The sequence below is a fragment of the Zootoca vivipara genome, chromosome 13 (genome assembly GCF_963506605.1).
Source record: "Zootoca vivipara chromosome 13, rZooViv1.1, whole genome shotgun sequence".
In the NCBI taxonomy this organism is placed as follows: Eukaryota; Metazoa; Chordata; class Lepidosauria; order Squamata; family Lacertidae; genus Zootoca; species Zootoca vivipara.
Window position 1 is genome coordinate 45,293,174 of NC_083288.1, and position 14,497 is coordinate 45,307,670.

A 14,497-nucleotide genomic window follows, 5' to 3' on the forward strand; every position below is an offset into this window, starting at 1 on the left:
CCTTTTTGCCATCCTTAACAAGCCCTGGAGATAAACAGAACAAATACAAATTTATACCTCTAAACCAGCCAAAAACCAGAGGAAGCCCCCCTCACTCAGTCAACCTGATACTGAGGCCATGTGAGATTGTTCTCCACATTTTTCCATATAGAGGGCCCCTACCTTACTGGGAGTCATCCTTCTGGGCCAGACATCATCTAAATCTGCTCCTAGGCCTTGAGGGTGGAAGCATTGACTTAAAAGCAGTCAAGAGGCTCACTAACGATGGATATTCCAAAAAAGTACTACTAAGATTTGGTAGTCATAGAATTCCAACCAAAATCTTAAGGGAAAAGGCTCATTTAGCCCAGAAAGGAATTATTCCGCATCGACACTTTGAAGATATATCACTCAGACCATTGATTGCATCTAAAAGACAGAACAAGATGAACAAGGCCATTCCACCAGAAGCCGACATCTGCCCTACTCCTGTGGAAGAACCCAGTAGATGGGAGAAACCACAGCCAGCTACCCGGGAAATCACGCAAGAAAAATCCAAGCTCCCAAACCATGTGACTGTAGCATCAAATAACAGCCTCGCCCTCGACACAATAGACTGGACAGTCCCAGAAGAAGAAGATCTGCTGAGTAACTTTATCAAGCTACCAGATAAAGAACAAATAAACATACTCAGTAAATTGATGAAACTACAGGCCAGATTGACCGAAATACACCAACAAGGTCAACAAAATGCAGGAGAAACAATACACAATCAAACTTTACACTTACCAGCCTTCTCCCCAAAATGCATAGTCAAAAAGAGAGCTACTAATGGAACTTTTAAATGTATAGATGCAGAGCTTCAAATCCAGCCTCCTTTAGAATATGAAATGGCAAGGAAAAACTCCAGTAACGAGACCACAAATTCCTGGCTGAGATATCAAATACTAGCTCCAAACGAAATAGGTACCCCTTATTTAAGTACCACAAAGGACTCTAACATTGTCGAACAAAAGACGACCTCCAACAGACCTGACACACTGAGCTCAACATCAAATGAGGCCAAAGAAATGGAAGTAGAGACTGAAAACAGTCCTACTGTCCATAACAGTCCGCCAACCACAGAAATTTCTCAGGAACAAGGAACAGTTAAGGAAGAAAATCAAGAAAGGGAGGAAATTTTAATTTCCCGCACTTTAAAAAAGAATCTAGAAGATCCACCAATATGTTCCCCACCGAAAGCAGCGACAAATGGCTGTATCTGCACAAGACAAAATCTCTCGCTGGACTCAATAACAGAACTAGAATGACTAAATGCCGTCAACCAGCCACCAACTCAAAAACGGATCCTACGCTTGCTGTCCTGGAATATTGCAGGGTGGGGAAACAAAGACGGAGACCCAGACCTAATGAACTTCTTTAAAGATTTTGAATTAATACTTCTACAAGAAACATGGTCAACTAGAGATATTAAAATCAATGGATTCACCTCCTATACGAAACCCGCATTGAAAACAAACACGAAGGGCCGGCCGAAAGCAGGGTTCTGCTGTATGATCAAAGACAACTTAGGGTTTGAAATCAAGCAGCTAGAAAAATGCTTACCACTTGCACAAGCTCTACTTTTAACCCAAAAAGACGATACTTTGCTACTTGTAAATGTCTATATCCCCCCAACCAAAAACAATAGCAGCAGTGAAAATTGGTCACAACTAACCTTTTATATAGAAAATTTGACCGATAAATACCCAAATGCCTCACTGATAATAGCAGGTGATTTTAATGCCAGAGTGGGAACCAACAATGAACAACTATGTAGCAAACTAAATTGGAATACTGATAATGATATCGCACATGCCCTGAAAATAGGACGATTCTCCAGAGATAGGGTTGTAAACAATGAAGGCTTACACCTACTTGAATTATGTAACAACTTTAATTTGCAGATTGTGAACGGTTCAACAAAAGGCGATAGAAGCGGGGAGTTTACATACTTCTCCCCCCGAGGATGCAGTGTCATCGATTATATTCTTGTCCCTTATAATATTATAAATACGATCATGGACCTCAAAATTGGAACGCGTACTGAAAGTGACCATCAGCCATTATCGTTGTCTATTAACTTAAAGGATGAAACCAAAATAACCAAGTACAATATCATAGAACCTTCTCAATACAAACAAATGACCCAATTAAAATGGTCCCAGGAAATGAGTGCAGCAGTGGGGCAAAAACTTACAGCCAACCTGAGAAAACAAGTATTATCCAACTTAAAGACCACTAATTCCCACAGTGATATTCCGAAAATTTATAATGAAATCTTCCAAATGTTCGTAGAGCTTAGTACTCCACCTAAGGTTTGGGTACTTAAACATAGCACTAGCCCTTGGTTTGATGATGAATGTTTCCAGCTAAAAAGAAAACTGCGCCAAACATTTAAAAATAATCGCAGTAAACTAGAGCCCTCTTATCTTGATGAAAAAAGAAAATATCATTACATTCTGGCCGAAAAGAAACAGAAATATGCAACCCAAAAATGGCTACAATTATTCGACTCAATTCAGAGTAAAAACAACAAAGCGTTCTGGAACCTAGTGTACGGAGGACTGAAAGCCGAAAATCAACTAACTCTTCCACCAATTGCAGAATCCAAATGGTCCCAATACTTTACATCTGTATTTAACAATCTACACAGTGAACTTAAAGGAAATGAGACCACTAAAAATAAAATCAATAAACTCCAGGAGTGGCCAAGGGTAGAAGAAGAGGAAATTAGAGAGATAGTTAAAAATTTCAAATCGGGGAAATCTCCTGGGCCAGACGGTCTACCGATAGAATTATTCAAGACCTATATAGATTGGTGGGCAGAACCCTTAGCTCAATTGTTTACTCTCATAGATAAATATGGGATCATACCTGAGATATGGTTAAGATCAATAATTATCCCAATCTTTAAAAATGGCGACCCAAAAGAACCAAGGAATTATAGACCGATAAGCCTATTATCAGTGATAGGGAAAATCTACGCTAAGCACCTTTTATCTAAACTCCTTACCTGGATGAAAAATCTAAATTTACCAGGGAAAGAACAAATAGGTTTCTCTAAAGGTTGCTCTACTTTAGACCACTGCCTTATACTTATGCATTTGGTTGAGAAATACAGATCCCAAAGGCAATCTAAGATATATGCTGCTTTTGTAGACTTTCGTGGTGCCTTCGACTCAATTGACCGCCCAAAGCTGTGGAGGAAACTCGCAGAATTAAAAATTGACCAGCGCTTATTGATTCTAATACAAAATCTATACTCTTCCAATACCAGTCAGGTCAAACTTAACACCAAAGGTCACCTTTCATCAGACATCCCAAACTCGAAAGGGGTAAAACAAGGGTGTATTCTTGCCCCCTTTCTATTTAATTTATTTTTATCAGACTTGCCAGATCACCTCCAAAAAATAGAATCACATGCCCCTAAACTTAATCAGAACCCAGTTCCTCTCTTATTATACGCAGACGATGCTGTCCTACTATCATTAACGAGCTTGGGTCTGAAACGTCTTATATCTTCTCTGATCCTTTACTGCGAATGTAACAAACTCTCTATAAATTATGAGAAGACAAAAATTTTGGTCTTCTCGAATGGTTGGAAATTAGAGAAATGGAAAATAAGAGGGCAAGAAATCCAACAAGTGAAAATCTATAGGTATCTGGGAATCTTATTCCAGAGCAATTTAGGGTGGGCAAATCATCGCACAAATGCCATAAAACAGGCAAAGTGCACCTCATCAGCAGTTGCCCGTTTTTATTATCAGAAAGGTAATCAATTTATTCCTGCGGCCAATCAGATATTTCAAACAAAAGTGCAATCCCAGATATTCTATGGAATCCCGCTATGGGTCCAAGCATATAACAGTGATTTAAAAAAGATTCACTCCAGCTTTCTGAGACGTATTCTTGGACTCCCAACTGTGATCAAATATGAAACAATGTGTGCAGAAATAGGCATACACACAATGGAATATTGGGCCTGGACCACCTCAATAAAATACTGGTTACGCTGCCATTTTCGCTGCCCCCCATCAAGTCTGCTCGCTGATTTGCTCAAAGACTCCTATAAATCAAGATGGTATCAGTACCTTGAAAAAAAGATTGAATCTTTAGGCATCGAGCTGGAGCCCCTGTACAATTCTAACGAGCAATACATTTTCCATAATATCCTAACTAGACTAAAGGATGTCGAGAGACAAAATATTATGGCAGCTGTAAACAAAATTTGCTCCCCCATATTCTATGATTTAAGTATCTTAGATAGCAGAGCCAATTACGTCACTAAGTTAATAATCCCAGCCCAACGTAGGGCTTTTATGCTGGCCCGTTTGAATGTTTTTCCCTCGGCATTTGTCAGGGGAAGATACCAAAACATTCCTAGAAACAAAAGATTCTGCAGATGTTCTATGAATGTCCCGGACACTGTAGAGCATATTCTCTTTCATTGCCCATTGTACAGTACGCTCCGTCAACGCGTGCTCTCCCCTCTTTTGGGTGGTCTGGAACCCCAGCAAGGTGAAAGTGTGGGATTCTGCCTATCTGACATTGACCAAAGGGTAACGGCGGGGGTAGCCGAGTTTTTGGTAGCAGTCCTCCAAGGAGCAGGTTAACAAGGAAAACCACTGATTCTGTATGTATGTATATGTATATATATATATATATGTATATATATGTATATATATATATATATATATATATATATATATATATATATATATATGTGTATATGTATATATATATATATATGTATGTGTATATATATATATATATATATGTATGTAGCCAACTGCTGCCTTTTTATATATATTTCAAGGCTTTTATATGTTATTTTCTCTTTTATGGTTTTATTTGCATAATGCCTAATAAAGGTTTGATAAGTAGTATAAGTAGTAGCATTATTTCCCCATAACTAGAAATTTAACCAATCCTTCCTTCCTTCCTTTCTTTTTCTTTCTTTCTATGATTAGAATTGTGCCTACAAATTTCTTAAGGATATGCTCTGCTAAATTATCATTTTCTTTTAGCTCACCTATGGCTCATTTGCTTCAGAGGAGAGTCAGTCAATGCAGAAGTCTTTTTATACCATGGTCCCAAATGAAGACCTTCAAAATGTAGGGATTATCCGGTTACTTCAGTATTTCAGATGGAAGTGGGTTGGGCTCTTTGTTATGAATAATAATAGCGGGGAACATTTTTTGAGGACCCTGGAGCTATTGTTTTCCAACAATGGGATCTGTTCAGCCTTCACAAAAAGAATCCCACTTCAAGTTCGTTTAGAATATATGGAGAAAATATTTGGTGAAATTGAAGGTATTTATGAAGGTATCAGAGATGAAAAGGCCAGTACACTTATCACCTATGGAGATGATGGGGCAATTGCATGGCTGAGAACAGCTGTCTTTATAATAGATAATATACTGGTACATCATCAAAATGCATCATTTGGAAAGGTCTGGATCATGACAGCCCAGATAGATTTTGTATCATATGGAAGTCAGAGGACCTGGGATTTTCAGCTGTTCCAAGGTGCCCTTTCCTTTACAATTCACTCAGAAGAGCTTCCAGAGTTCAACCAATTCCTTCAGAACATCCAAACACACAGGACCAAAGCAGATGGCTTTTGGAAGGAATTCTGGGAGCAGGCATTTGACTGTTTCTATCCAGATCCTGGTATGCCAGTCATAGAAGATGGAAAGTGTACTGGAGAGGAGAGGCTGGAAAGCCTCCCTGCAGGTGTTTTTCAAATGCACATGACTGGGCAGAGCTACAGTATCTACAATGCTGCCTATGCTGTAGCTCACGCATTGCATGCCATTGCCTCATCCAGATCCCCGCACAGAGCAGTGACAGTTGGTTACAGTGTTGGATTTCCATCTCTGCAGCCTTGGCAGGTAATGTTACAGAGGCAATGGACTGATTAGCAGAAGAATAGGACGTTGCTTTATACTAAGTTAGGCCTCACATCCATCTGTTTCAGTATTGTGTACACTGTCTGGGTTGGAATCTCCTGGGTTTGAGACAATATGAGATTCCCAGTGTCACTGAAGATTCCGGGGATTGAATCTGTGCCTGTTCCATGCAAGGAGATGCCCAACCAGTGAAACCAGGGAGCTGCTACCCTTTACTGCCCCTCTTCTCATATGTAAAAAAACAGTTGACAAAGTATTCTGCATCTTAGTTATGCCAGACCCTCTAAGTGTCCCTTTTTTCCAGGGAGGTCCCTGATTTAGAGAAGTCTTCCCAGTTTCTGATTTGACCCTGTCCCGCTTTTCCTTAGAATGTCACTATTTTCATTGGTGAAATGTTGGAAGGTATGGAGTTATTCAACCCCCAAGCCGCTTGAAGTCAATCATGTATAGGGAAGCTTTTTAAAATGTTTAATGTTTTATTAGGTTTCTTATATGTTGGAATCTGCCAGGAGTTCTAGGGCTACCCAGTAAGTTATCATTATGGAATGGGACGTCAGTATTTTCATCGTAGAAATGTTGGAGGGTATGTCATGATTTCAGTCTTGCTGGTTTGGATTTCATCTTGTAAGTTGACCTTGGAATCCGGTTCAATTGGGAACCTCAAATAATTTTGTTCTTCTTCTTCTCTTAAATAGATCAACTCATTTCTTCAAGTTGTTTCATTTAACAACTCAGCTGGAGAAAAAGTATCATTTAATGATAACAGGGAAATGAGAGGAGGATTTGATATCATGAATTTGGTCACATTCGCAAACACGTCTTTCCAGAGAGTGAAAGTTGGATGGGTGGGCCTCAGTGATAGAGGAGATGAAGAGTTAATAATCAAACACGACAAAATTCTATGGCACCAAAGTTTTAACCAGGTAGGGATTGTAGGAACCTCTCTGCAGAAACTGCAGAAATTTTCTGCCATTTCCTGTTCAGTCTAATATTTCTTTGCAATAAAGGGTACAAAAATTCTAGACTGCAAAAATATTTAAGAGCGCTTGGAGAGCAGGAAGATGGTCTTCCATTAATTTCCCCCCCTGAATATTGAAGACTGATTTTTGCCCCTTCTATGACCTTTTTTTCTTTCTATGATTGATGTAGAAGAGATTTCAAGTCTTCATCCCTTCTCAGTCACATTGATGGACTTCCTGGCTAGCTATGGCGATCTGGCTAGTGTTCTTCAGACTCACCTCTTCAGACCCCTTGCTTTCCTGACTGCTAGGAGACGGGCTGCTTCTGATGAGGGGGGGGGTCTCTGTAATCCCTCCCCCTTACAACATCCTTCAGGATGTCCTCCTTAGATGGTTATTTTCAGAGGGTGGTTTTTGAGGAGTGTGGTTCTGCCTAGAGATGTGAAGGCCCGAAAAAAACCCGGAAAAATTCGGAAAAACCCCGGGGGTTTTCTGGTTTTTATCCTGAAGCCTTTTTTGTTTTTTTCCCGAAAAATTGGAAAAAAATAGATTATGGAATGTTTTATTTTAACATGATGAATAAAATTTTTAAGATAATTTTACTTTTTTTAAAAAAAATATATTTTTATTGAGAAATTTTTTATAAAGAAAAAGAAAGACAATAACATATCTTACCATATTCAAACATTCAAGACATACAAACAAGAAAAAAGAAAACAACAACAATATATGTTTCTCATATTTTAAGGCGTCCCTATAAAATAAGTCATGGCACGATTTTCATGCTTTGAAAAAATATAAGACATACCCCGAAAATAAGCCGTAGTGCTACCGTAAGTGCAGTTCTGGAGGGCCTCGCCAAAATACCCAGCAGTGCGCGCCGTGTGGAGCCCCGAGCCAGCAGGACCCAGCTGAAGCGCCGACAAAGCCTCAATCATCCTGTGCTGGGAAACGTTGTGGCTGTGGGGTTGTGGAGGTTACTCTGGCTACCCGGCGCTGCTCCTTTCACCCTCCGCTGTTTGTGGCATGCAGCAGCAGCAAACTGGAAGGGCCAAGCAGCGCCTCGTGGTCTGCAGAAACGCTCACACAGTGCAGGATTGTTTTCCAATTATCTCGGGACAGTCGCTCCACCTGGAGCCATAAGTTGCCTTTCTCTTTCGCCGTGTAGCGCCAGCGATTATTCCCCTCCTCCCTTTCTGCCCGCTCTATCTCCCCTCCTCCCTTCCTTTCCCCTTGGCACGGGACCCGCTGAAGCGCCGACAAAGCTCCCGGCAGCGCTGCGCAGAGCGCCCCGAGCCGCAGCAGGAGTGGGTGAGGGTAACGGAAGTCGGAAGTGGTGTGTCTGCCACGCGCCTTTCCTCTATGTTCTCTACGGGTGCCGCGGAGGAACCTCCTGGTGGAATTGCGCTCGCCCCTGGCTTTGCATGGAGCACTGCCGAGCGGGCGAAGCCTGGGACGCCCCGGGAGGGAGCAGGAGGCGGCGGCGCCTGCAGCGGAAACAGGAACGGGACGGCGGAGAGGCCGAGAGCCACGGTGCTCCTCCTGCGGCTCAGGGCGCTCTGCGCAGCGCTGCCGGGAGCTTTGTCGGCGCTTCAGCGGGTCCCGCTGGCTCGGGGCTCCATGCGGCGCACGCTGCTGGGCGCTTTGTCGGTGCTTGAGCAGCAGCAGCAGCAACTTACCGGTTAGTAAAAGAAATAAAATAAGACACCCCCCCCGAAAATAAGCCATAGGCTTATTTTCTTGCGTAAAAATAAATATAAGACATGTCTTAAAATGTGAGAAACACGGTATACAAATCAAAATAGTCATTAATTCTAACTTAATTTCCATCATGGACTTCCTCGTGCCCTCTATTTAGCGATTCATTGCAAATCCTTTCTCGCAGGTTCTTTTTGGAACCTTGTCTCTCCCTGGTTCCGGATTCTGCTAGTCAGTCTTGCTAATTCCGCATAGTCTATCATTTTTGTCTGCCACTCTTCAATCGTTGGTGATTCCTGGGTTTTCCATTTTTGGGCTAACAAAGTCCTAGCCGCGGTTGTCGCATACAAGAATATTATATTGTCCTCCTTTGCAATCTCTTGTCCAATGAGTCCTAATAAAAATCCCTCAGGTTTTTGGGGAAAGGTATACCTAAGAATCTTTTTCAGTTCATTATATATCATTTCCCAAAATATTTTAACTTTTTCGCATTTCCACCACATATGATAAAACTCTCCCTCCTTCTCATTACATTTCCAGCACATTTTATTACTCATCCTATACATTGGTGGCCTGGTTTTCTTGAGGCTTAAGTGTCCTTCTGTTGTGTACAATCTGGTAACCTCAAATTTAGGTTATATCAATGTATTAAGGATTTTGACGATTCAGTGGTTAGGATGCTCACTGCAGCAAGACTGTGTGAGCACATAACAACAATTCTGACATGACTAAACGAGATATCAATTACTTTCTGAGTTCAGTTCAAAGTGCATGATTTGGCAGAGGAGCCCAATATCTCAAGGGCTTCCTCTCCCCCATATGAATGGTCTCAGACCCTGCAGTCATTCTCTTTTCTGCAGTCTCACTTTTCTATGCGCCCATTCCACAGGAGGTCCAAAGGGTGGGGTCATGATGCAAACCTGACATTCCGAATCCATCTATTCCAACTTTGAAATCAATATTACCTTGAAAGTGACCCGATAATGAAGTTACCTTCACAAACAGGGCTAATAATGTTTTCAACACAGCAAAAACAAAACAAAGCAAAAGAACAGAACAGGAAAAGTGCTTTAAGGTGTAGTCCAATGCATAGGTGCAAAAATAATGCTATTACACTTTGTGAAACATAATGTGTCTCTGTGGGTGACCAATATGAAAGCTCTTCCACCCCCTACTCCTTTCCATAGGTGCTTCCCTTTTCTTTGTGCAATGAACCGTGCCACTCTGGTCATCAGAAGAAAATGAAGGAAGGGGAAAAATTTTGTTGCTATGATTGTGCTCCATGCCCAGAGGGGAAGATTTCAAACCAGACGGGTAGGTAAAGCTCTTGCATCCTGATGACCAAATAAAAAGACTGACAAGCAAGGTGGGCTTGAGCTGGGCCAATTTTATTTAGTGAACATAACAAGATCAGCAGAGGAGGATAAATTTAAAAGGCAGAACTGTAGCCATTGGGTGACACACAGGGCTTTTTTTTCAGCCAGAACTCACCGGAGCTCAATTCTGGTATCTCCCAGGTGGGCATCATTGCCATTCTTTGAGAAGGAGGGAAGTGTTCATTGTGAGTTGAAGCTGATCGAATCCTTGCCTATCTGGTCAGTTTTGGAGCAGAGCCTGCTCCCATACAATACATCAACCCTGAAACAAAAAAGCCCTGTAAGAGGCATAATATTTGGAGGAAGCTCAAAGCAAACTAAGGAATACGCGGAATTAGGGGCGTGACAATCCAGTGACAGCCTATGCATACCCTGAATTGACAGGAGCTATGAAAGGAAAAGCCTCAGGCCAGCAAACGAAAGCATTTGCCCTCCTACAGTCTCTGGTCTCCTATTGATTTTGAAACCCTGCCTAACCCTGCTTTGCTTTGCAATTTTGCTAACATTTTTATTGCTGCTTCACCAGAGAAAGCAAGAGTCCTGAGGTATCAATCCAGCTATATGGCTGTGGGAGGGAGATTAACCAAAAGCCCGAGCAAAGGAGGGAAAACCGTAATAGGCTGGAATGTGCTTCTTTAAAAGATAGCAACTGGCAGACTGCAAGTGAAAGGGAGCAGAGAGAGGCCCCTGTACGAATGAACAAGTGTTACAGGGGCTGGGAATCAAACCAAAAGGTTTGCTCCTTATATTGGACCATAAAGCAAACCTCCCCATATCATACGACTTTAAAATGCGACAATACGTTCACTGCTGGTTGGTGTGCTGTCTCTCACCGCCATTGTGCCACAAATGTGCTTGGGCAGCCAGTATTGCTGTGGTGGAACAACCATAATTCATTCAATTTGTCACAATACATGGTTCATTCAATGTGCTAGGTTAGATGAATCAGAACTGAATTTCTATTTAAGCTTTTCTTTATGTTTCTCAGATATGGATGCATGTTTCAATTGCCCAGAAGATCAATATCCAAACAAGAAGAGAAATGGATGCATCCACAAATTTCTAAAATTTTTGTCCTATAAAGAACCTTTAGGGATCACATTAGCCTCTCTTAGTGTCTTATGTTCCCTGATTACTGCTTTGGTATTGGCTATTTTTATCCAGCACAAAGATACCCCCATAGTCATAGCCAACAACCGAGGTCTCACCTACACTCTACTGGTCTCCCTCCTGCTCTGCTTCCTCTCCTCTTTGCTTTTTCTTTGCCAACCTGGGAAAGTGACCTGCCTTCTCCAACAAACTGCTTTTGGCATCATCTTCTCCATTGCTGTTTCTTCTGTGTTGGCAAAGACCATCATTGTTTCTCTAGCATTCATAGCCACAAAGCCAGGATCCAAGATGAAGAAATGGGTGGGAAAGAAACTGGCTCATTCCATTGTCCTTTCAGCTTCCCTCATTCAAGTTGGTATCTGTACTCTGTGGCTGATATCGTCTCCTCCCTTCCCTGATCTAGACATGCATTCAGTAGCTGAAGAAACCATTGTGCAATGTAACATTGGGTCTGTCACCCTGTTCTATTGTGTCTTGGGCTACATGGGCCTCTTGGCCATCACCAGCTTCATTGTGGCCTTCCTGGCCCGCAAGTTACCTGACAGTTTTAACGAAGCCCAGTTCATCACCTTCAGTATGTTAGCATTTTGCAGTGTTTGGATCTCTTTTGTTCCGACTTACCTGAGCACAAGAGGGAAACACATGGTGGCTGTGGAGATCTTCTCCATCTTGGCCTCCAGTGCTGGGTTACTGGGTTGCATCTTTTCTCCGAAATGCTATATCATTGTGCTGAGGCCTGATCTTAACAGCAGGGATCAATTAATACGGAGAAAGGATTAAGCCATCTATCTGTCCTCATCATACCCTAATGTGTGTTGGAGAAGGCAGTTGGGAGAAAATACATGCACACAACATTAGTTATAGACAATCTTATTCAAGTTATCACTACACTTCTCTCCAAAGTTTAAGGTGCATTTCAGTTTCCTTGTTAGAGTACATAACCAAATACTTTGTTCAGTTGTCTGTCATCCTTATGTGTTCCATGATGCAATGTTTATATTTAAGGGATATTTTAAAAAAGCTGAATTTCTCTACATCACATAAATATGTTTTATTGTGATATAATGGACTCCCTTTTCCACTCAGGCCTTCATTGGATATTGATAGCTGTGATGGGTTCCTTCATTACTGTATAAGAATTTCTCATTTTATTAGTTTAAAAAACAAAAAACAAAAATTGTGTTTTATTCCATGTGTTGTGTATTCTTTCTATTTCTTTTCTCTAGAAGAGTTTTTCAACAAATAGATTGTCATGATTCTTTTTTAATTAAGGAAATAGAAGTGTAACCCAGAATTGGAAAGGAGAACCAGAACCATTTAATTTGGGGTTATTTTCAGTTCATTGAGTCTTTATGATTTGGGGAAGACATTTGAGAGTATTTGGCCTATCAAAGAAATCTCGACCCTTGTCCTTCTTTGCTCCTAAGAGCTAGCCTACTCTTGTGTGTTTCATATATCTATCTATTTGTCTATCTATCCTTATTAAACATTCAACACATATTTACACAACCATTTACCATGTTACAATTTATGCACGTACACTACACAGAAAAAAGCAAAATACAACGAAAAATAGAGGAGAAGGAAAAAAGGAAATGAAGAATAAAGATAAGAAAGATAAAACAAAGTTCCAATTGTACTCAAAAAACTGAATCTCATTTGTTATTTTTTTACACAGTATCATGTTATTCTATTTTGTTTCCTTAATTTCCTTTAGAGAAAAATTATTTAGTTTATTATCTATACATTACAAGAATCATTCAAGGTCTGCCAGGAGATTTTTGGTATCATAGTAGTTTTTCAAATATTCCTTAAATACTATCCATTCTTTATTCACCCTCTACATTAAGTACCCTCTAATTCTCCCTGTCATTATTGCCAATTGGATGTATTCTGTCATTTTTACATGCCATTCTGACTTCGTAGGTGTAATTTCACTCTTCCAATTCATTGGGGTCAGAATCCTGGCTGCATACTCTTGCTGCACCCATCCCTGCTGATTTTGTAGCAGTACTTGCAAGAAATATCTTCTATAGTGTTGAACTCAGATGAACCAACCTTAGGAAAGTACATCCTGGTTACCATGGGGAAATGAAGAGCAAATTCTGGAAATTCCAAGAACTACTAGAGAACAAGACAGAATCAAGGGAAGTTCACTGAAAGGTAGTGGGGAAACAAAAAACTTTATGGGTCTCAACAGATTCTCTGTCTGGTGTTGAAACAACTCACTTATGATTCACGGCCCTGACCTCATTCATTGGTTGAAAACACTGACAAAATCAACCAAGGATGCTCATATCTAAAAAAGAATACAGAAAAATGTAACTCAACATGTCATTGTTTTCCTTCTGGGAGATATTGAGGATTACATTTTTAAAATTCAGATTCTGGGGCCCTTGTCTGGGGTTCACTCACCATAGAACTTTTCACTCAAATTCCCCTGTCTGAGTCCTTCAGGGACCAGAGCCAACTTGTTATTCCATCTGGAAAAAAAGTAAAAAGTTTTTGAGCAAAAGTGCCACTCAAAGTCCAAATTATAATGAAGTAAATATCCCCCTCTGCAATTATCTAGATCATAATAATTTATTCAGCTAGACAGAGCTCTCAAGAGTTTCCTAAGGACATCTGAAAACAGTCAACAGCATTAAGTATGCTCCTGTTCCAGTGAGATGTAGGAGTGTGGGTATCGGAAAAGGGGGAGGTCATTATTGTCAACGTTTGCTTTATTATTATAATGGAGTTTTAATCATTTAAGTTCATATTCAAAGCATTTGTACACCTGCTGGTGCTAAAAGTAAGGCTAACAGTGCATCCTCCAAGGCTGTTCAGTTGAGACAGGGGATGTCTTTCGACAACTCTGCACCCTCCAAGAGAGATTTTGAAGCTACCATGGTGAGGCTCTTGATGCTGCTGGTGCCTCACACAATATGTGAAGTCAGGACAACGAAGTGCCCTGCAGCTGATCCAATCCTTGTGCCCCATGAATGGGGCCAAGCAGGGGACCTCTTCATTGGTGGGATTGTTACTCAGAGCACCTACGTTTTTAATGAAGTTTCATTCAAGGAACATCCTTCTCAGGAGCTGTTTGACATTCCACAGTAAGCAAGAATATTCCCACAACCCTTATTTTAGATGCGCTCCCCTGAATCAGCAAAGAACAATAACAAACAGCTTTGCATGTGTGATCATATGTTCAAAAAAAATTATTGATTGATTGATTGATTGAATTTATACCTTGTTCTATACCTGGAGGTCTTGTTGGAGTTCACAGTCTACGTGCAACTTGGCAAGTGAGCAATTAGCGTTTTGACTACAGGCTAGGGAGACAGAGCACGGGGGAAATTTGCCTGGAGATAAGAGGACCTAGAATAGTTCCGTGATTGGCTGAGGGATCTCATATAGGCAGCATGACCTATGACAT

General features: G+C 40.9%; 1 protein-coding gene across 1 annotated transcript; it reads left to right on the forward strand.

Annotated features, from left to right (window-relative positions):
- The first annotated feature begins 425 nt into the window (after nucleotides 1–425).
- LOC132592995 (vomeronasal type-2 receptor 26-like) lies at nucleotides 426–11,856 on the forward strand. Its single transcript, XM_060281345.1, has 2 exons — nucleotides 426–627; nucleotides 10,955–11,856. The coding sequence occupies exons 1-2, from the start codon at nucleotides 426–428 to the stop codon at nucleotides 11,854–11,856; spliced, it is 1,104 nt and encodes a 367-aa protein (XP_060137328.1).
- The last annotated feature ends 2,641 nt before the right edge of the window (nucleotides 11,857–14,497 follow it).